Below are 24,191 nucleotides of genomic sequence, written 5' to 3'. Positions count from 1 at the left end.
AATACTGAATTCAATATTCTGCTGTAGCAAAACATACAGATATATTAGTAAAGAATTACTTAGTTTGCACTAAAACTATGTAAGTCAGATATGAATGTGAAACAACTGTTTTCCATGTAGCTTGTACTTTGTTTCTCTAGTTTATATCTTGGTAAGTAAAAGGGTTTGTCCCATTTTTTTAAATATATACTGATTGTCAATTGGTGACATTTAGATCATAAGAACAGCTATACTGGGTCAGACCAAAGGTCCATCTAGCCCAGTATCCTGTCTTCTGACAGTGGCCAATGCCAGATGCCCCAAAGGGAATGAACAGAACAGGTAATCATCAAGGGATCCATTCCGTTGCCCATTCCCAGCTTCTGGCAAACAGAGGCTAGGGACACCATCCCTGCCCATCCTAGCTAATGGCCATTGATGGTCCTATCTTCCATGAATTTATCTAGTTCTTTTTTCAACCCTGTTATAGTCTTGGTCTTCTCTGGAAAGGAATTCCACAGATTGACTGTGGGTTGTGTGAAAAAATACTTCCTTTTGTTTGTTTTAAACCTGCTGTCTATTAATTTCACTTGGTGGCCCCTAGTTCTTGTGTTATGAGAGAGTAAATAACACTTCCTTATTTACTTTCTTCACACCCGTCATGATTTTATAGACCTCTATCATATCCCCCCTTAGTCATATCTTTTCCAAGCTGAAAAGTCTTTTAAATCTCTCCTCAACTGCAGCCATTCCATACCCCTAATCATTTTTGTTGCCCTTTTCTGAACCTTTTCCAAGTCCAATATATCTTTTTTGAGATGGGACGACCATATCTGCACACAGTAGTCAAGGTGTGGGCGTATCATGCATTTATACAGAGGCAAGCGTTTGTAACACTGAAATTGTTATACATTTACTTCAATGAGGAAAGAGATTTTATTAATAACTTGTAAGACTATTAAAAGGCACAGGTTCTGTTATCTCTCCCACTTGAACACAAATGGTCCTAGTTTAGCAAGAGTTTAAATCATCTGTTTTCAGTGCATACATTTATTGTACCCCAGAGCTCTCCAAATCACAAAAGCATTGTAAACAAGCAAACATGAACCATAAATGGAAAGGTGAAACAAAACCATTCTTCTAACTGCATCCCTCCCTCTGTTTCTTGGTCCCTTCAGCTCCCCAGCAGATGGGTTTGCTTGTCTAATAAGCTCCTGATTCTTATTTAAATTTATTTGAATTTAACAACAACAACAACAAAAGTTTCAGCCCTAACTGGGGTTCTAATGCAAGGCAAGGGCCTGCTGCTTTAAGTCTCTCCCTGTATGCCTCTTCAATTCTGCTATGACTTCTGTTTCATCGACCAGCTACACATGGGTGACACAGAATATGCCCATTAAATATGTTGCAACTAACAAGCCTGGTCATTCAATGCAGGCATATCAGGAGTGACTCGTGTGAAAAGTAGGGTCTAGAATTAGGGAAAGTAAGAAACTGCTGGCTCTCACGGTAGCAGGTAAGGATGTTACATGAATGAGTTTGGTCACTGTAAGGTGGCACTGAGGATTGGATTCCAGGTGTTATAAAAAGAAGAACTTAATATTTGAAAAAGGCTTCCCGAGAGGGTGATGATGATGACCTTTTGGAAACATGGAGAAAAACTACTGCACTGAGTTCATGACATTTCTAAAGTATTTGAACTTGGTTCCAGTTGACCCTGGAGTCCTGCCAGTTTTTCTGGGAGCCTAATACAGTTAAGAATGTTGGAATGTGTAAACTTAATTTCCATAATATACCATTAAGCAAATGTTTTCTCAATGTTTGTATCTTTGAACAAGAAATTTGAAGGAGAGTGTAGATGTGAAAGTTTGTTTAGAGACTGTTCAGAAATCCACTGTAAACGTTTTATTATGTTAGTTCTAACTATTTTTCAGCCCGAGCTTCACAGTACTAGTGAGTTTAAAACTGTGAGTATTCTGAACTATCACAATCAATAAGAAGCCATTGGAGGAGAATGTTGCAGGGGCTTCACCAAAGTCAGCAATTACTTTGTCCGGTTCAGAATAGGACACAGTACTCCAAGCTGTGAATTGCCTTTATTTTATTATTGGTTTTTCATACCAATATAAAATACAATAACAATTGGAAATACAGGCGAGTCTGATCTTACACTGGGGTTACGTTCCGCTGTCAGCGTGTAAAGCAAAAAACGCGTATAGTCAAAATTACATTGAGTGTAATGGCAGGCGGAATCTCCCGCACTACAAGAACACTATTTAAATTATTTTTCTCTCTTTTTGTTGTTTGTTTTTGCCGACCGCGCAAAGCTGAATTCACGCATGTTAAATGCGCATAAGATGAGACTCGCCTGTAATACAAAAAAGAAATTCTCTACACATGCTGCGATTGGTGCTGTCATAAATTAAAGTGCAATCAGTAGAGTAACTTTAAGAAGAATGTATGTTGTTGTTGTTGTTCTGTTAATTCAATAAAAGGCAACAAAGTTTCAAACTCCTTTTCAGTCTTGTGGTTTTGATTTTTTTTTGGTATGCAAGTTCTCTCATCATCCTTATTGCCAAGGTTTTGTTAAATCAAGATGATACTGTTGAACTAAATATTTTTAATCTTATCAAGAAACTTGTCTCTGCTCAAGGGACTCCTAGAATCTGATTGAGTTATCATGAGTAACAACGCTGAAGTCAATTGAGTTACACTAGTGTAAAATTCAATATAATGAGATTGATTCTATCTCACAATGTGAGCAATAAACTGAGGTCAGTCTCTTCTAGTATTCAGGGTATGGAGCAACAGTGTTCATCTGAGAAAACGTCTCTCCATAGACGAGCTGGAGACTATGATTAGAGTTTGAAATCTGTTTGGCTGACTTTAGAGAGAAAATAAGATATTTGGGCTCACAGCATTGTCTATTTCAGAACTCTTTAATTGGTGATCTCCGCAGAGGCAGTAACACATAAAGAATGTTTTACAGAGCTACCAAAACAATCCAGATGATTAGTAGGGGAAAGATGAGCCTTAACGTCAAATCCAAGTCAGTGGTGACAAGTTTTAACTATATGAAAGATTTTTGGTGGTCTCCGTTCATTTCTTAATAGGCATAGTGTCCATATCACAAAACCCCAATTGGATCTAGTTGGCATACACTAAGCAGGATCAGCAGAGCAATCAAGAACTGAATTGGTTTACAGAATAAATTATTCTCTCATCTGTTTAGGTTGCCCCTCCAGAAAAGGGGTGAAGCACATTACATGTGTTGGGAAGCCTAAATTGATACCACCTATGCTATAGATGTTCTGTAGATAATGTTAAGAGAGCTATGTTCTGGACTATCAAGCTAGTCACTAGTCTCATGGACAAATATATTCACTGAAACAGTTTTTTAAAATGATGAATTACCATCAAACCAGGACTGCCCTTCTTGGTAATTTCTGTTCACAATCAGAAGAGATGGAACTGTTCTGTTCCTTAAACAGAAATATTAGTCCAGACCACAGATATGGTCTCCTCTCCAGGTTTCGTAGAGAAGGAAACATATTACCATGATGTAACCAGTTGGCTGGAGCAAATAGATATAATGGTTTAGGAGTCCAGATGAAACGTACAGGTCACAGAGAAGAAGAAATATAAATGCATTTGTCCAAGAACACACTGAGTTGGAACTGGAGAAATCTGGAACTTTTGTGTGCTTCTGCTAGAGTGATCCAATCAACCTTAGGTTTTCTGTAGTTCACATCACTGCCATTTCTAAGTGCTCCACTTTAAATAGGTTATGTCATTTTAATTACTGGAATCTTTGGTTTATCTTTGCTAGTGTTTAGAGGATTTTTTATATGTGGAGAAGTACAGATAAAAAAAGCCTTCACACAAACAGTTTTATTTCATTTTTTATTTTATACACTCAGGCTGTTTTATAAACATGCACTTCCAGACACTGATGCGAGTCTTGAGATCCTCAAGTGGGCACGGCTTGGTGCATGAAAAACTGAGGCAAACAAAGATAGTTCAGGAGCAGGAATGTTGACATAGTCAAGCCTCTGATGTGTAACTCCTCAGTTTGGCAAAGAGGGACCATCAAATCAACTGTATTCCGCTCTCAAGTGTGCTTGAATTGGGCTGGGACTGCCCAGAATGACAATCCGGGGCCTACTTTGATAGCATTCTGACTTCTACTCCTGAACTACAGACTAACAGGGTGAAGAGCCAGCATTCTGGGAGCCTAAGTTCAGAGGCTGTCAATGTGAGGGTGCAAGAAGCAACAGTTGGGGGAATTAGGGGCTGGGAGGAGGGAAAGTGAAATGGCGTAGAAAGGAAAGAAACACAGTAGAACCTCAGAGTTACGAACACTTCGGGAATGGAGGCTGTTCATAACTCTGAAATGTTTGTAACTCTGAACAAAATGTTATGGTTGTTTTTTCAAAAGTTTACATCAGAACATTGACTTAACACAGCTTTGAAACTTTACTATGCAGAAGAAAAATGCTGCTTTCCCTTTATTTTTGTAGTAGTTTACATTTAACACAGTACAGTATTGTGTGTGCTTATTATTTATTTATTTATTAAGGTCTTTTTTTGTCTCTGCTGCTGCCTGCTATGATTGCATACTTCCAGTTCCAAATGAGCTGTGTGGTTGCCTGGCCAGTTCCTAACTCTGAGGTTCTACTGTATAGGACAGGGAGCAAGAGGGAGAGAACAAAGACTGAGGGACAGCAAAAGGGCCTGGGGCACAGAGAAAGGGTCCCCTTTGGAGGGAGCAGCTGCATGAGTCAAATCAGTTCCCTAAGATGCTCTGTAGACCTAATAAAGTTCTTTTTTGAATCTGATACTCAGTTGTAAACAGTATTACAGTATCAGCACCAGTGTTATCTAAATAATAATACATGTAAGTTTTAAAAAATACTAAACCACAGAAATTTAAGAATGAGGCTGTCCAGAGAATTATCTACGGTTCTGCTCTTGCAAAATAAGCCCAGTAATTAGCTTCAAGTATAAATTCCTGGGTATTTGTAATACTCATATTACAATAAGATTATAGATTGTAACACGGGACTGTGCAAGACTGTCTGTGAAAGGCTGAAAGGTCCTTACAGTTCAATTTAAGGAAAAAAGGTTTACATCCTTGCAAAGACATGAGAACAACAGCTATTACTTCAGACAACCCATGTGTTAAACATAGGCCCTAGAATTATGGATTTTCATCACAGCCTTGGATAATAAACTGTTACAGTTCTTTTACACAGAACAAAATACTAAATATTTTTTTGTTCACACCTGTTCTGGTTCTTCCATTGTGGTCTATTGTGTTTCCTGCTCCTACTGTATTTTTGGAAATTCATAGGGTTTGGGTTTTTATTAAGTTATTGAGCATTCCTCACTCCTGATTTGTGTGGCCTCTACTCTAGTTTTGTGTCTTTGTACATAGCTGGTTTAGTTGACATATATGTGTGCATGTTTTTTTGTGGGAGTTTTTATGGCTCACCTCCCTTGTACCGCTTTTACAGAAACACTATGGTTTGAATGGTTTGTTCTGTTTAATAATGCTTTTCGGTGAGTGATTTCCCCCGGACTGTGCACTGAAAACGTGCAGAGACAGACAGAATTCTCCCAGCAAGGCTGCAGAATAGATATGACACTGCTGTTGCAGGTTACGGCTACATGACTGCTGTGCAGGACTCAAATGGGGCCAGAATGCTTTGGAAGGCTGTTCCAGCACTTTTTAATGGCATTGCAATGCTTCTGATTGCACTTCCAATACTTTCTGACACTTTTTCTTTTAGGACTGGAGCACTGCTGCTCTGGCCCACCTCAAATGGGAAGTTTAGAAGTTGAACCCCTGCGGTAGCAGGTACAATGACTAAAGTCATCTCCTTAAACAGCAAGTCTGCAATAGAGCCAGGTACAAAGCCCAGCTCCATGGGCGGGAGTAAGGACCCCATGCATAGGTTCATTGTGTTCCCCCATTTAGCTGAAACACACAATTTCAATAAGGACAACTATGGGAGGAAGGAGTGGGCAAAGAGAGGGGTCATAAAACATGTGTGTCATGGCCAGGTCCTGGGCAGCCAGACCTAGAAGTCAGAGCCAGGGCCCACAGTCATGAGACAGGAGTTGACTAGGTAAGGATACCAAGAGATCAGAGGCAGAAGACAAACTGGAGATCAGAACCACAAGTCAGGTATCAGAGTCAGGCTAGGTCAGGATGCCAGACAGTCAGAGGCAGGAGCCACACTGGACACCAGGAACCACAAATCAGATGCCAGGAAATCAAGGCACAGGAGCAGGGTGGAGCCCAATTGTTCAAACAGCTTCCTGCTCCTGCTGCTGGCTTAAGTAGGGCCAGTGGGCCAATCAGCCACTGTGGACCACCACCAATTGGACATCAAGGGCAGAACCTCACACTGGGGCTAGACTTCATGGGTCACAGGTAAGCCCTTATCAGCAGGTTGCCAGGTGGAGGGGTTGGAGGTAGTTGTTCCCATGAACCCTGCAGGCTGGGTTTGAGATCTGTAGGCCATAACAGTATGTGTTTTATCCAACAGTTTTGGCATGTTATTTATGGCAATGTACCATCTTTTGCTGTGTTCACATATATATGCGCTATCGATTCCACATTCAAATACTACAAACCTACAAACTTTCTTCTGTCTCTTTTCTGAGTTGTGGTAAGGTCACAAGTATGCCCACTGAGACAATCTTTCTATGCATCCAAAAGATTATCTAGGATATTTAATGCATATGCTTGGATAACTAGTGCATGTTCATTTCAGTTTAACTGATTTTCCATGTCAAATATAGCCATTATTAGCGGGTTGTCATTGCTACCCATTGTAGCATTACCTACCAAAGGGATAAACTAATTATTAATGATTAAGTTATGCAACATGGGTGAGTTTTTGTATTAGTACATTCATACATACTGATAGGTTATATTGGACATAGACAATGAAGCAAACTAAACTGGTTAAGGGACTGGTTCTCCAAACCAGATGAATTACAAGATCTGTAACCTTCTGAAAGGCATTACAGGCAAAAAAAATCAATTAACATTTTCAGATACATCCTGTTCAAGTGAAATGATTGGTCAATAGCTTCTCAGGTAATGTGTAGCAGATGGTGTAATTTTCTAGGAGCAAAGAAACATTTCACACATCTATTTATCATATACTGAGTTTGTGAGGAAAAAAAGGAAGCGGTCGTAAGGCAATAGAGAGAGACAAGGTGGAGTGGAATATGCTTTATATTCTGTTTTTATTCAGGAGCTGATTACACTGGAATTCTTGGAATGAAAAATGAATATGGGGTGTTCCCCTTTCCTTTCTAGCAATGTTGATTTCTTCCCCTTTAACAATCCTGGGGAGAAAACTTGTGCTGGATCCCAATGAAAAGTGACTATTTCTACTTATCCTAGTCATCCAGGAATATGCCTCCACATAAAAAACCCCAACAAAATGACAATTAGATCAACAGTTACCTACCCTACAGCAGTTTATGCATGGAGGTATGATACAGGTTAGGATTTAGATACACTGAAAGACCTATGTGGAAGACGCTTACATAGCACCTACCCAAGCTATGCCCTATTCTAGTCTAGTCAAAGTTACTGTTAGTTGTGACGCATGGCCAGAAAGGGTTAAACATCCTGCAAAATAAATGACTCAAATTCAACCCTTAAAGACATGTGAGGAGATAACATTTGTGTTTTTGTGTATTTACATATATATGGGCAGTGGTCAACAATGTAATCAACAGTCCCTGTCTATGCTGTTCTGATAATTCAAAGATCAAAAGAACATCCTAGCATTTAAATGAAGTGTAAGCCTGGGATATCTCTGTATTCATCTCTCTTTGAAATTGGAACAGGCGATTGTCTTATGTTAATTCGTATAGCTAAGTACTGGTGATAGACTGCCTGAGGATAAATTGCCTTATGTTAATCTTTGTGAATAACTAACTAATAATGCTTAGGAAATAAGGGCCTATTGTTCCCCAAAGGACTCCAACTTGTCAAAGAAGACCTGAAACTGTATAAGAGATCTTTGGGTCCTGATCCTTTTAATCTCAGACCTACTTAAGCCTCATCAGGGTAAGTTTGAGTCGCAAGATGTGATCCCAGTTAAGCTGGATGATCATTTTCAAAAGGACTCCAAATAACATCCACAAGAAACTTGTAAATGTACTTACTGATGCCTTGAAAGAGTTCCTCAATGTTAATAGCATTCTTTGCACTGGTTTCAACAACAATTGCACCTATAGATTCTGCATATTCTTTGGCATCCTTCATAGGTACCTCCCTAAAAAAAGTTTTTGAAAGCAAACAAATTAGTGTGTATTTATAAAAAAACAAATATTCTGAAAGACATCTCAAGTCGCATTGTTCCTAGTTTCAATTGAACAAGTTTGGATCTTCTGGTGCTGACATTCCTTGCTTCTCTAATGATAAATATTTAAGTCTCAGTCCTGCTTCCGCTGAAGTCCATGTGAATTTTGCCATGTAATTTAGTATGAGCAGACCCAAGATATAAAAGCATATTAAATCTTTTGCAAAATATTTCACAACAAAGAGCTTGATTCCCTTATATGCGGTGATGTAGATTCAAAATCATAATCCTTTGTTTCCTTCCACATTTCTGTCTCTCAAAGAGCTATCCCCACTTTTCTTATATTCAGGTGGGATTATGAGCCAGCTGCCTGTCACAGAATAATCAACTTAACCTTTTCCCACCGAAACACAGCTAAAAGGCTGGGGGTATTTCAGGCAAATAGTGCCGGCCTATTACAATCATATAGATTGCAGAAATTTAAAACTTCTCACAAAGCATAAAAAAAATCCTAAACACAGCCTAGATAGAAATTATTTAAGACGTTTTGATTCTATAAAGAATACTTTTGGTGGTGGTAGAGGTTTCTATCTAGTTGTTCACGTTCAAATATCAAGATATCAATCTGGGTCATTGATAAGGATTTTGGGGTCTGGTGCCAAGACCAAGTTTTGAAAACTAATAGACTTTAAGGTCAGAAGGGACCATCATGATCATCTAGTCTGACCTCCTGCACATGGCACACCACCAAACCTCACCCACCCACAGAAAATAAATGATCTTTCATTGCTATCAACCTTTTCTTCCCCCCACTTGACAAAGATGCATGAGAAGCGATGCATAAAACATTAGAAAAAGAGCATCCAGCTCTGGAGATTCAGCCCATAAACAGGACTGTCCAAAGTGAACACACAAACAGGATGGTTTTTGGCTATTATAAATGAAGTTGGATTGAAAGGATCACATGTTTAGCTGTTTATAAGTGGCAGGAGATTGTGGCTGATTCCAACAAAAACACGCAAGCCACTGACTCCAAACCACATTGGAAACAAGAATCTTAGGGCCAGATTCTCCAGTCCACAAAGGTTAGTTTGTGCCATATAAATGGTGCAAAGTGGCCTTAAAACAGCTGGTGACAGCTGGTTCCCCTTGTGTAGGGAACTCTCCACTTGTGGAAAGCTGGTGGATGCAGCTCTACCTTCTCCTATGCCAGGTCCCCCAGTCATGGTGTAAGGGGAGAGAGCATGGAGGAGAGGATGCTCCACTACGCTTGATTCTACACTGACATAAGGTCTGTCAGTTGCTTCTTTCTACAATAATAAATTGGGTGTCAGTATTGGAACGACTTTACTTTGACCAAAATATGAGAGCTTGTTTCTCAAGCAATTTATTCTAAGCCAAGAGGTGAGTAAACATAAACTAATGGTATTAACAGTGAGAGAAAGAGCCAAGAGACGAGCAGAGACTTAGAAGGGAGTTGAGAAGGTTTGGATTTAGAAGCCCTGGAGAGGGAATACCTGTTTTGAAAGATGTTGACGAAACTGTTTGCAGTTAAAAAACCCTCAGCATATACAGTTTAAAGCTTTTACAAATATTTATTTAAATAGAAAATGTTTTGTATGGACAGCGTAAATAAAGAGCCTGAATGTAAAGCTTGGGATTTTCTGACCCTGCATTTGGAGTACTCCAGAGAACCAAAATTTCAGAAAGTATCTCAGCTTTTAGAGGGGAAGATTATGTCCTTTGGTCTCTATATTGCGCCAAGAATTTAACAGTGGTTTTGTCACTGGTGGGCAAAGTAGCTCATTTATTTAAATAACATTCTGATCTGAGCTCTTTCAACAGAGATTCTGTGATTGATGGATAATAACCTGGACATAATCAGAGGGTAGAAATTCCAATATAAAATATTTTTAAAAAACAAACTCACTCTAAATTCTAAAGCCAATAACAAAATTGTAGAGATTTTGATAAAAATTTCCATTCTCAAAGATGATATTCCCTGGGAGCCAGAGGGAGGGAATTTATTTCAGCAAAGTGTCAAGAACTGTTGATGGCCACGTAATAATAATACAAAGAATAACCACATGTCTTCTGGATGTCTTGATTCTAGGTTGGCAGCTAGCACCTATATATTAGAGGTCTGTAAAAAAGAAACAAAACAAAACAAACCACCACCACAGGAGGGTAACATGGTCATTGCTAGAAGTACCAGAGGAAACTATATTAGCCCTTTGCTAGTGGAAGTCAAATCTGTTCCTCTATTTTTCCCCAGTCATTTCTCCCTTTATTAGCTCCTGTGGCAATGGAGACAGATCAAGACAAGTGGAACTTGGTTCAGCCTGTCCTCTTTTGCCACCATTCACATTTGCCATAACAATGTCTGATACTCTAGAGACTGTCTAGCAGAACATTTCTGGCAAAGTAACTGGTAAAAATTCCATAAGGATAAACAGAGCTGCCAAAAATCATGTAGAAATAGCAGGTTGCTCGTGTGTGCCCTCATTAGTTACATTACATTTTTTATATCCCCTTGTACAGAAGTATTTGTATTTTCTATTCAGTGAAATTAATGTGATAAGTTGATACATATATTTCACCTTAAGCCATTTCCAATGAAGTAAACCTTAAGACTAAAACACCAAAGAATACACACAACTGTATAAATTACATAGTCAATCAGATTTCTGGTAGAATGGTGACAATTTCATGTGTAAAATATATCTTGCTGTCTACCTGTCCTCAAAAGTCCTTTTATTATAACACCAGCAAAATAGTTCAGGAACATGCAAAGTGGGAAGAAAAAGTCATTGCCTGTAAGAAAAGACTCTCGAAACCTCTCCCATATTTGTGAACATCAGGAGAAAATATTGGTAGAGTTTGATATTTTGTGCAAATATTAGACTACATTGCCTTTAGTGAGACAAATGTGCATTGCACAAGTGTAAGGAGAATCGTCACCATGGAAGCTTCCCTCCTGAGGACTGGCACTCAATAGCTCATTGACATATGTGTGGCACTAAGCTGATTCATATCACTAAAACATCATATGTTGTATTTTAACATACAGTAACGCCTCGCTTAATGTTGTAGTTATGTTCCTGAAAAATGCAACTTTAAGCGAAATGATATTAAGCTAATCCAATTTCCCCATAAGAATTAATGTAAATGGGAGAGTTAGATTCCAGGGAAATATTTTTCACCAGCCAAGACTATATTATATACACACACACAGTATAAGTTTTAAACAAACAATTTAATACTGTACACAGCAATGATGATTGTGAAGCTTGGTTGAGGTGGTGAAGTTAGAGGGTAGAAGAGGGTGGGATATTTCCTAGGGAGTTCTTTGCTGCTAAATGATGAACTAGCACTCCGATGAGCCCTCAAGGGTTAATACATTGCTGTTAATGTAGCCTCACACTCTACAAGGCAGCACAACTGGAGGGAGGTGAGACAGCATGGCAGACAGAGACAGAGAAACACACCCTGTGTGTGTGAGAGAGAGAGAGAGATGCACATTGCCCCTTTAAGTACGCTAAACCCACTGTAAGTACATTGCCTTTTTAAGTAGATCAGCAAGTTGAGACAGTAGCTGCTGCCAGCAAGCTCCCTCCGTCCTAAGCCCTGTCATGTCCCCCCACCCCATGCTCTATGGAGATAGGGTAAGCGGGGGGCAGAAATGGGAGAGGGGGACACCCTGACATTAGCACCCCCCGCACAGCAAGCAGGAGGCTCCCGGAAGCAGCTCCAAAGCAGAGGGCAGGAGCAGCACATGGCAGTGGGGGGAGGGACAGCTGAATTGCCGGCAACTGATAGCCTGCTGGGTGGCTGCCACTGCACAGGGAACTTAGGGGAGCTGATGGGGAGCTGCTGGTCCACTCTGGTTCCAAGCCCCAACCAGCTGGCTCCAACGGGCTGCTCTTTCTGCAAGCAGTGGACAAAGCAGGCGGCTGCCAAACAACATTAGAAGGGAGCATTGCGCAACTTTAAACGAGCATGTTCTCTAATTGATCAGCAACAAAACAACGTTAACCGGGACAACTTTAAGTGAGGAGTTACCATATTAGATCGCTCCATCTGCACTATCTGATTGCGCTTTGTAAGTGAATCACCAAACTTGGGATTCTTTAATTAATCAAGCAAAAGTACTATTGAGAATATTAAAGCAACACATTTAAATTAGTCGAAGGGGCCAAACAGAAAGGACCACAAACTTCACTTTGCATTGGTATGCTACATTTAAAAAACCCTTTATTTCTTTCCCCATATGGAGAGACTTGCTGCTTTCTGTTATTCACACCAAGAAGTTGGAAGCCATCTATCTAATCTTAAGGGACTCAGCCAGCCTCACTGTCTTAGCACAGTGAACTATCATTAGGGGACCAAGCCAATATATAAACTGTGTCCTTCACTCCCAGGCCAAGAGAAGCTGGGAGCACTGTTCAGGAGGCCCTGGGGAGAAGGAGTGCCTCATAATTCTGTGCAATAACTCCTCTGGTCTCTAGAGTGACACTGAAAGCCTGTTTACAGGGCTGTGGTTCTCACAAATGTCATTCAACAAAGCACTTGATCACATGCTCTGGGGCTTTGCTGAATCAGGGCCCGTGTAATGACTTTAAGGGGCAGAGGAATAAATGTGAAACATGATGGGCAGTGGGAGAGTCCTTGGGATTCTAAGAGGAAAATAACCTAAACAATCATGGACCTTGGTCTCACATTTTGGAAGAAAACACATCCAACACAACTCATCCCTAAAATGACAAAAAACGCATTGATCACCACAAAGGATTACTTGTCGTACAACAAAACATGTTTCCCATGGCTACGAGGGTACATGCAAACCCAAACATGAGTTGAGAAATATAAACGCAAATCCATCCTTGTAACATGCCATGAGTAGTGTGATCTTGACTCTTCTACAGACGAATGGAGTCAGACTCTAAGAAGAGTCCTTCTCCTCACACCTAGGACATAAGTCTGTTATTTGAGGATAGTGAGAGCCCTTATGTTCTTGCAAATGTACTTTCTGCAATAAAGCTATCATCCTGCATCTGGCATTAAGCCTTCATTTGATTAAAACACAGCATTTCTAGCACTCCAGCGTTAATCAGGCACGTTTGAGATATGCATGCAGTATACATTGGAATTAGTTATAGTACAACAGAATGAAAAATCAATCAATGTAATGTGCCAGAGCCTGCAGCATGCACAGAAACAACATTTGACATCCCACAATTCTGGTCAAACCAGTGGAAGTGCAGCAAAAAAGGGAGTTCAGAGTAAAATATTTTGGAGGATGTGATGCTGCTGTTAGTTGAACCTGATCCTGACTAATTGAAATCAAAGGTATTTATTTCAATGGGGGCTTCCACCGTAAATAGCAGTAGGGTTGCCAGTTTTGGTTGGATGTATTCCTGGGGGTTCCACCAAATGACATAATGTTTAATTAAAGATTAATCCCTTAATTCTTGGAGACTCCAGGATAATCCTGGAGTGTTGGCAACCCTAACTACAGGTGACAATACAAACATGGTTGCATAAGGGAGGAAAGCAGTGCAGAACAAACAGCATTCTAATACCAAATAGATACATTACCTGAGATCAGAAAGATCACATTTGTTTCCAGCGATGGCCATGACAATGTTTTCAGGACCATGTTCTTTTAATTCTTTTACCCATTTCTTCAAAGTATGAAATGAATCCTAAACCAAATACATAAAGAAACATCTAGCAGGATCTCCTTGATTGACAGACACAGTCATTTTTTTTAAGTTACAGGAAGGGCACACAGAAAGCCCTCACGTGACAATGATTTCCAGAGACTCTCATTAAAAGGCATGATTGATGTTACTGAACCTCAGATCTAGCTCTTCACTGCATTAACCCATCAAGCCAAATGTTCTCCTCAGAAATGCATGTGCAGCTTCTGCTGAGATCAATGGGAGTTGTGCATGAATCTCTGAGGAAAAGGTATGGCCTAGCGTTTGGGATGTAATGTACATCCCACAATACTACGCAATACTTGAATATTAAACTTTCAGAGAATGAAAGTTGCTGCACAGAATTCTGAGTAAGGATGACACGACTAAGTTCCACCTTCACAAGGTCTACAGATTTTCTGACCGACTATGAGTAATTTCAGTTAAAAATTATAACCTATGGTACTGCTATGCAGCCATGACCAGTGTCAGCTAGGGTTGCCAAATTTGGTTGACATATTCCTGGAGGTCTCATCATGTGACAATCTTTAATTCTGGGAGACTCAAAGACAATCCTGGAGGGTTGGCAACCTTAATGCAGCAATGGGTCATTACACTAATGCACTGGTGAACAGAGCCAGGCCTTTACTGCTAAAAGTAAATCATTCAATTGGCAGGAGAGAAGAAACAGATAAGCAAAATATTGCAACCATTCATCCACTAATGCCTATTCTATAACTCAGCTTCATCATCTGGGATTTCTTTTAAAATCAAAATGTTATTCTTTGCATTTTAAGAGTAGCAATTTCTCATTTTCTCAGGGCAGGACAAGGATCTCCAGCTGGATGACATGTGAACACGGCTACTTTATCAGCTGAAAATACACTTCCATTTCAATTAATAATGTTGAGCCAAAGATTATTTCATTGCTTTGTTTCAAAGTAAAGCAATTAAATAAAGAAGAGTTCAGCTCTCGGACTGCAAATGCAAGCTTGGAGCCACATTTTTAAAAGATTAATTTCCCGTTTGTAAAATAGTTGATGTTTTTTAGTAGTAGAAATTAGATATGGGGAAAATCCAGTAGGTCATCTTGTCCATCTCAAAGAGGCAAACTCAGAATTTTCCCCTGCAGTAGAATTTTCGGAGTTTTGTGTACTCCATTTTTAAATGACTCAGGGAATGGTGCTTCCGCCACAACTTTGCCAATACATTAAGTCATTAATCAAACTATGTATTATACAGGAATTGCAAACAGAAAGCATTACCTGTTTTGTGATATCATATACTATAACAGCTGCTGCTGATCCTCGGTAGTACATTGGTGCCAAGGAATGAAACTGTTAAAAGACCAACAAAACATCATAAATCAATTAAAGTTTTTGCATGGTGCCAGGTCACAAAGACATGCCAAGATTGCATCATATTCTTTTATCAGAGAGAGAGAGTGAGCTTCTTGAATGTTTGCCCAGTTTTAGTTTCGGTCAGACCTCTAAAAAGGGTTGTTCTTTATTCTGTTGGACTCATACAATTACCACATTGGGTTCTACATATTTTTCTTGCAGTGTTTTGGGTTCTTTTGCTTTTTTGTTTTTTGAAGCATAGTACATGATCTGTGTGAAAAAGGCTTTGGGGAGAAATTCAAGAACATAAGAACAGCCATACTGGGTCAGACCAATGGTCCGTCTAGACCAGTATTCTCTCTTCCAACAGTGGCCAATACCAGGTGCTCCAGAAAAAATAAAATGAACAGAATAGGCAATCATCGAATGATCCATCCCGTTGTCCACTCCTAGCCCCTGGCAACCAGAAGCTAGGGACATACAGAGCATGGGGCTGCATCCCTAACTATCTTGGCTAAAAGCCACTGATGGACTTATCTAGTTCTTTTTTTCAACCCGGTTATACATTTGGCCTTCACAACATCCTCAGCAATGAGTTCTACAGGTTAATTGTACATTGTGTGAAGTTCTTCCTTTTGTTTGTTTTAAACCTTCTGTCTATTCATTTTATTTGGTGCCCCTGGCTCTTGTTTTATGAGAAAGAATAAACAACACTCCCTTATTCACTTTCTTCACCCCATTCACAATTTCATAGACCTCTATCATATTACCTCATAGTCATCTCTTTTCCAAAATGACAAATCCCAGTCTTTTTAATCTCTCTTCATACAGAAGCTATTCCATATCCCTAATCATTTTTGTTGTCCTTCTCTGTACCTTTTCCAATTCTAATGTATCCTTTTTGAGATGAGGTGACCAGAACTGCAAGCAGTATTCCAGGTGTGAGTGTACCATGGCATTATGATATTTTCTGTCTTATTATCTATCCCTTTTCTAATGGTTCCTAACATTCTGTTAGATTTTTTGACTGCTGCTGCACATTGAGCAGATGTTTTCAGAGAACTATTCACAATAATTCCAAGATCTTTCTTGTGTGGTGACAGCTAATTTAGATCCCATTATTTGATATGTATAGTTGGGATTATGTTTCCCAATGTGCATTACTTCGCATTTATCAACATTTAATTTCATCTGCCATTTTGTTGCCCAGTCACCCAGGTTTGTGAGACCCCTTTGTAACTCTTTGCAGTCTGCTTTGGACTTAACTATCTTGAGTAATTTTGTATTGTCTGCAAACTTTGCCACCTCACTGTTTACCCCTTTTTCCAAATAATTTATGAATATGTTGGAAGCACTAGTCCCAGTACAGATTTTTGACACCACTATTTGCCTCTCTCCATTCTGAAAACTGACCATTTCTTCCTACCCTTTGTTTCCTTTCTTTTAACCAGTTACTGATCAATGAGAGGATCTTCTCTCTTATCCCATGACTGTTTACTTTGTTTAAGATCCTTTGGTGAGGGACCTTGTCAAAGGCTTTCTGAAAGTCCAAGTACTCTATATCCACTGGATCACCCTTTTCCACATGTTTGTTGACCCCCCCAAAGGCATGATTTCCCTTTACAAAAGCCATGTTGACTCTTCCCCAACAAACTGTGTTCTTTATGTGTCTTGATAAATCTGTTCTTTACCACAGTTTCAACCAATTTGCCTGGTGCTGAAGTTAGGCTTACCAGCCTGTAATTGCCAGCATCACCTCTGGAGCCTTTTTTAAAAAATAGTGTCACATTAGCTATTACTCTCTAGTCATCTGGTACAGAAACTGATTTAAATGATAGGTTACATACCACAGTTAGCAGTTCTGCAAATTCATATTTGAGTTTCTTCTGAACTCTTGAGTGAATACCATCTGGTCCTGGTGCCTTATTACTGTTTAATTTATCAATTTGTTCCAAAACCTCCTCTCTTGACACCTTAATCTGGGACAGTTCCTCAGATTTGTCACCTAAAAAGAATGGTGCAGATATGGGAATCTCCCTCACATCCTCTGTAGTGAAGACGGAGGCAAAGAATTCATTTAGCTTCTCCGCAATGGACTTATCTGCTTTGAGTGCTCCATTAGCACTTCGATCATCCAGTGACCCCATGGATTGTTTGGCAGGCTTCCTGCTTCTGATGTACTTAAAACATTTGTGTCTTTGAACCTTTGTCTAATTACTCTTCAAATTCTTTTTTGGCCTTCTTAATTATACTTTTATACTAGACTTGCCAGAGTTTATGCTCCTTTCTATTTTCCTCAGTAGGATTTAACTTCCAATTTTTAAAGGATCTTTTTGCCTTTAACCCCATCTTTTACCTTGTTGTTTAGGCATGGTGGCACTTTTCTGGTCTTCTTACTCTGTTTGTTAATTTGGGGTGTACACTTAATTTGAGCCTCTATTATGGTGTTTTTAAAAAGTTTCCATGCAGCTTGCAGGCATACGACTTTAGTGACTAAATCTTTTAATTTCCATTTATCTAGCTTCCTCATTTTTGTGTAGTTCCCCTCCCTAACGTTCAGTGCTATTGTGGCGGGCTTCTTTGGTGTCTCCCCCCCGCCCCGAATGTTAAATTTAATTAAATTATGGTTTAATTTAGATTTAAGTGGAGGATAGGACTTATACTGGCAGTTCACAAAGGTGTAAATTCCAGCTATGGCCAACAGCATTCAACCCTGGGACTAAGCATGAATAAAACATTTACAAGTAATTCCTATAAAACTAATAAATCAAAATGTATAGTTTATCATAAAATTGTAAATAGCTGACATGCAGTTATCTTGTACTGGATCTATATTTAGAAGAAACACGTTCTTTTAAATTTAATGTATTTTTACTACAGCTTTAATTTCAAGGAACAGCTTTTTTAAAAGAAAGGATAAAAATGGTTACTATAAAACAGCTGTACAAAAACAGCTGCAGTTTTATTTGTTTACAAGATTTACATTTACTTGTAAATGTTTTATTCATGCTTAGTTTTATTTGTTTACAAGAGTAAACACAAAGTAGCTGGTTTAGACATTTAAAGCTTATGCTAGTACAGAGAAAGGAAACCTTTTTGTTTATTCACCTAAGACTGATTCTTATATATAACTAAAATAATCTTACTTGAAAAATCTGTTCAGTCTTTTTAATCTCGTTGTAGCTACAAAAGAATGTATTACATGTATTAATGCAGCCGACGAAGTGGGTATTCACCCACGAAAGCTCATGCTCCAAAATGTCTGTTAGTCTATAAGGTGCCACAGGACTCTTTGCTGCTTTTACAGATCCAGACTAACACGGCTACCCTTCTGATACAAGAATGTATTAGTTACTTCTATAGCATCATCTTGCAAATTACTGCTTGTTCACTCTCCCAGGTGAGTAATTTTTTTGACATGCAAGTAAGACACCACTAATTTTTTCATGATCAACATTCATCATGGTCAATGGCAGACAAGCCAATTTTGTGCCTTGGCTGGAAAATTTGCAAGGTTAATATAATACAAAGGTGTGTATATAGCACTTTAAAAAAACATAAGAGGACAAGAAGATCTGATTTTTCCAGTTTCCTATGTCTTGTACCATTTACACTTGTAAAAACTGAGTACAGAGAAAGTATTGTCCAGTGGTTCAGGCACAGATAGGGTGACCAGATAGCAAGTGTGAAAAATCAGGACAGGGGTTGGGGGGTAACAGGAGCCTATATAAGAAAAAGACCCAAAAATCGGGACTGTCCCTATAAAATCGGGAGATCTGGTCACCCTAGGCACAGGCCTAGCCTGTAAAAGACCTAGGTTCAATTCCCATGACTTCCAGTATGGTTTGGGTAAGTCACTTTGTCTATGCCTCATCTTCCCATCTATAAAATGGGGAGAAGAGCACTTTCCTATCTCACAGGAGTGGTGTGAGGATAGATAAGTTAAAGATTGCAAAGCGCTTTGAGATCTATTGATGAAAAGCACTATATAAGAAATAGGTACTATTAGCAGGATAGATGGGAATATATTGTTGAATTTTTTTTTTCAAATGCCAATTTGTCAAAACCCAAACTTTTTGCAGGAACATATTGGTTTTCATACAAAGGTTTCTCAGATTCAGCATAATATTTCTTGGGGGGTGGAAAGAGAGATGGAGAGATAAATCCTAAAATAGCAAATAGCCCAGTGGCTTAGGCACTTACCTGGTTCTCGCACATTCCAGGGGAGTATCCTAATCACTGGGCTATTGGCTATTTTGGGGTGGGTGAGGCTCTGTTTTTGTTTGTTGTTTTTTGTGAAAAAAGCCTCAAAAGGTCTCAGTTTCATTTAGATGCAGAACGAAAACAAATTTTGATTTTTTTCCCCAAATGGAACTCTTGTTTTCCAGTCAGCCCTAGTGCAAAGTTGACGTAAAATTTTGATTTGGTCAGTTTTTATATTCTCTTTGCACAGTTGTAAACAACTACACCATGTTCAAGGCAGTGGAGGATCAGGCCCAAATTCTGTGTCCCAAAGATTTTCCAATCTGATACAACATACAAGTGTCTGGAGGGAAGAAGAACTGCTGCAGAATTTCCAGTCTGTTTATTTTTTCCCCATGAAAAAAACACTAGAGCATCTCAGAAACTAGGGGGGCCTTGCTGCAGAATGTAAGGCCAGCTTGACAGAGAATACACAAGGTCTTGTTGGTCTGAATCCTTGTGGAAAATCTACATGTCTGTATACATGCTGATTCATTTTTTCTAGATAATAATATATGCATAAGCTTGGAAACAGTTCTTGGTTAGTAGTCAATACACTAGTTCCAGATGCCAGGTAGTTAATCTCAAGTGCTTAGCATTCCAGAAAATTAGCCCAGGAGACACAGCGGGAACCCGGATCATCTTCTTCTTTCATAAGTGTCACAAGTCAGTATCTAGGTTGTTCCGCCATCTAACTGCTACATCATCAGAGGTAGCAAGGTGTTGCCGTCCACCCTCCTATCTTCTAATTGTGCACTCCTCCACCACATGTTTGATGGTCTGCATTGCTGCCTCATGGTCACATTGTGAAAACAAGGATGAGCCAAATTTCTGCATTGTAGCAGCTACTGTGGCATTCCAGTCAGCAGCCCATTAAGCCTAATCCAGGAGGACATGTTTACTGTCTTTTCATGTGGCGATCCCTGTGTGAGTGGAATGAAGTGAAATGAAAGTTGATAAAATGCAGAATACAGGCTCGGGTTCTAAGTGACAATCAGCCCAAAACAGCTGTCCTCCAATGAGACCCCTTTCAATGCAGACCCTAGCACTGGGGCCAGTTTTCAAGATCCTGCATTTTAATATTGAGGGATATTGGTGATGAAAAGGGATATCCTCATCCATCTAGCTAAAAACTTTGAAGCACATGTAATCTTGCTTCAGGAGACACACTCCACCACCAACATGCATCTTTCAGGTGCAGCCTACCCTGTCATGGCTTATCACCATCACAAGCAGTATGGAATGGCATCTTATGTTAGAGAAGGGCTGGCTGCTCTCACCGTATCGACATCTGGTCCAAATGGCATTGTAGAATAGAATGCTATAGAAGATGATCTATTGTGACAACTTCAATTCCCGCCATGTCAATTGGGGATACTCTGACAACAACTCAAATGGACAGAGTCTGATGGAGTGGGCATCAGTCGCTGACCTACAACTCCTCTATGGCCCAAAGCAAAGGCCAAGCCTTCACAGTAGCAGATGGCCAACAGGCTTTTCATCCAGCATCGCCTTTTCATCTCACGGGCAACCATCACCAGTGATCATAGAGGAGAAGGTGCTTGAAGCTTTTTCAAAGGCTCACCACTGGCTGTCTTTGATCACCATAGGCCTGTGGATATCAATAACAAATAGTACACAGAAAACCCTGTGGAATTTTCAGAAAGCTCGGTAGGAGGTCTTTCAAGCAGAACTAGAAATGTCTGTCAACAAACTGGTTGAGCTGGACTTGACATGACCAGCCAATATAAATTATTCCTATCAAGTTTTCTGCAAATTAATTCAGGTAGCTGCTAAGAAATCAATCTGTAGAAGTTATCACCGACAGCATACACCTGGTTGGTCATCAGAAGCAGTTAAGCTCTACCAGGAATTTAAATCTGCTGGTAATGAACTGGAGGCTGTTATTAAGAATAAGGAATTCATTCAACTGCTGGATCAAACCCAGTGCGCTCGATGGAGAGAGAGAGAGAGTCACAAACATGGTCTTTACTCGTTCTAGCTAGAAAGCTTAGCAGACCATCAAAAGACTTTTTGGAGATTCCAGCCTCAGCAAAAAGGTGTTTCCAGTTACTGCAAATGTTATAACATCCCAAACAGTGGCTAATGGCCACACACAGAACTTGGATAAGTCTTTCAGTCGTGCAATCAAAACTGAGGTTACAGAAAGGTGGCATGCTCTAGTGTGGATTCAAACTTGATGCTCCTTTTTCAGACAAAGAGCTGGACACAGCCATAATGCTTTTGAAAATGGAAAGGCTCCAGGTCTGAATTATATCCATATAGAGGTCCTACTTCACCTAGGCCCAAAAGCTGGCTGCTTTGGTTCCTCAACCAATATTCCCAGGACAACTGCATCCTAAAATTCTGGCACAGAGCATAGGTCATAGCTTTCTGAAACCAGGAAAATCTATGGCCTGGGAGAGTCTCCAGGATCGATCAGTTGATCACGATCAACCAGTTGGTGACCACTGATTTATAGCGTCAAAAGCACTCTTCAGTCTTTACCCCGACCCAAAAACTCCTCCCCAGGTTTCTTTCAGGTCAGCCAACATATTTTCAGAGTATGTTGACACTGCAATTAGACAAAGGTGGCCAACCAGCTGACTCAGGCTTGTGGGGCTCCCAACAAAGGGCCTGTTTAATTGCAGTATAGATGTTCAGGCTTGGGCTGCAGACCAAGCTCTGGAACCCTCCTGCCATGCAAGATCCTAGAGCCTGGGCTCCAGCCCAAGTCCAAACAGCTATATTGCAATTAAACAGCCCCTTATCCCAAGTCAGCGGGCATGGGCCAGCCCTGAGTTTTTAATTGCAGTGTAGATATAGCCTAAAGGAGCAGCTTAGGGTTTCTTGTCTCTCCTCAGTTTCTTTGTGTTCTGCCATCACAATCTCTCTCTCTCTCACACACACATATCCTACCCAAAACAATACTCAGCAACAGCTCCTGGATAGGTTCATATACTCTTTGTCTCAGGTAGGACTTATGCTAACAGTTATGTTAATTGAAGGGTGAGTCCACACCTATCAGTTCACAATCCCATAACAAGGTTTCACCTAGCTCATAACAATATTCTTTAAGAGATGGGGGCCCTGTGTTCTCATCTTTTACTTCAAAAATACCAGGAAAGTCAAGGCTGGTCTTCCCTAGTTTCACTGGAGGACTTCTTGCAGAGGTCGTGTGTGTGTTGTGGACTGCCATACCTTCATCAAAAGAATTGAAGGTTTAACAAAGACATCTTTTGTCTCAAAAGCTCATTAGGCTTTTGGTTAACTAAAAATCCCTTCCCCATTCAATCGCTCAGTCTCTTGTGATGTCATCATTTCACTAGTTCTACAGTCACCACAGAGTCTTCAAGTGTAGACAACACCTGCATTCCTAAATGTAAAAAACAAGAACCCTTCCCCACCCCATTTTTTGTTGGTTTGTTTTTGCAATAAACTGTTTCAGCCTTCTTTGTACATCCAAATACAGTAAAAAAGGTCACAAACCCAAACTTTTTTCTCTGCAGGTCAAACTGAAAAGAGTATTAATAGCTCTTTCATCTGTTAGGTGCCACTTTTTAATAAAAAAATAATAAAAAGTGGGTTTCGAATTAGAAAGTAAGTGCTCTAGTGCATATTTTAGCCATCAGCACTTGGAAAGTGAACTATCAATGGTGGACGTAAAACAATTCACCTATATCTGAATAAGAAATTCATTGAGACACTCACGGTGTTAGGAAACTGACCATTCTATACCTTCACAATTATTTTAGTATACATCTCTGCTGGGCAGATCATCTTAATGTGAATCTGCAGTGATTTTTGCTACTGCCTTAACTATAGAAAAATTCACTTAATTAGACTCTGAGGAAGTTACAAAAATTGCTATTTTGAAAAGATTCCTGAAAAATGTTTTGAAAATACTGTTCATATGAATTAGTCAATGGTATAATCATGACATTTTAATGATAACAGTGGCTTGATAAAATATACCTTGCAACTGGAGACACAGTTTATAGCAGGAAGTTTCCACTACTCTTTAAGGTAAATTCATTCATTTAATATTCCCATTTCTTGCAAGGCTGAGTGCTCCAAAAGTGCAAGAGAAGCGCACATTGCCTCTGAAATTCCCACTCTCATATTCAAGTTGTGACCTTCTATTCTTAAGAACTTCCAGGCTTGCCAGCTTTCCCAGCTCACAATATGGTTATTTCCTTCATTATTTTATACTAATATTTTTTTAGACATAAAGCATTAAAAAAAAAAAAGAAAAACAGTGGCCTAGATTTAAAAAAAACCCCATAAGCTTAAGGTTTAGGATCCCAAACGTCTATTTAGGCATCTAAATAAGTGATCTAGTGTTCTAGTATTTTTGAAAATAAGGTCATGTATTGGATTTAGAGGCCTAATTTTAAACTCCTATTGAAAATCTTGCCTGGTGATTTTACCATGTTTCACATTAGCTCAAGTTATTAAAATAACATACTTTAGTATAGTTTCCTAAGATCGGTGAGAGAAAGCTACCTTTAAACCATTTCATTAAGAATCTGAAATGGGCTAGTAATCTTATCATCATAATCACAGCACAGAATACTCTAACAGATTAAAAGAAA

The 24,191-nt window shown here is 39.5% G+C and overlaps 1 protein-coding gene across 3 annotated transcripts in view; it reads right to left on the bottom strand.

The window, feature by feature from the left end:
* RAB31 (RAB31, member RAS oncogene family) overlaps window positions 1-24,191 on the bottom strand; it is a 132,562-nt gene that overhangs the window by 4,189 nt on the left and 104,182 nt on the right. For all 3 annotated transcript variants that reach the window (XM_045005271.1, XM_045005272.1, XM_045005270.1), the window contains exons 4-6: window positions 15,280-15,351; window positions 13,911-14,017; window positions 8,176-8,285 (exon numbers count right to left, since the gene is read on the bottom strand). In XM_045005271.1, the coding sequence (XP_044861206.1) occupies window positions 8,176-8,285; window positions 13,911-14,017; window positions 15,280-15,351 (289 nt within the window). The remainder of the gene's footprint in view (window positions 1-8,175; window positions 8,286-13,910; window positions 14,018-15,279; window positions 15,352-24,191) is intronic.

The sequence above is a fragment of the Mauremys mutica genome, chromosome 2, assembly GCF_020497125.1.
Source record: "Mauremys mutica isolate MM-2020 ecotype Southern chromosome 2, ASM2049712v1, whole genome shotgun sequence".
Lineage (NCBI taxonomy): Eukaryota > Metazoa > Chordata > Testudines > Geoemydidae > Mauremys > Mauremys mutica.
The sequence above is the reverse complement of the archived record's forward strand: the minus strand, read 5'-3'. Positions and strand labels throughout refer to the sequence as shown.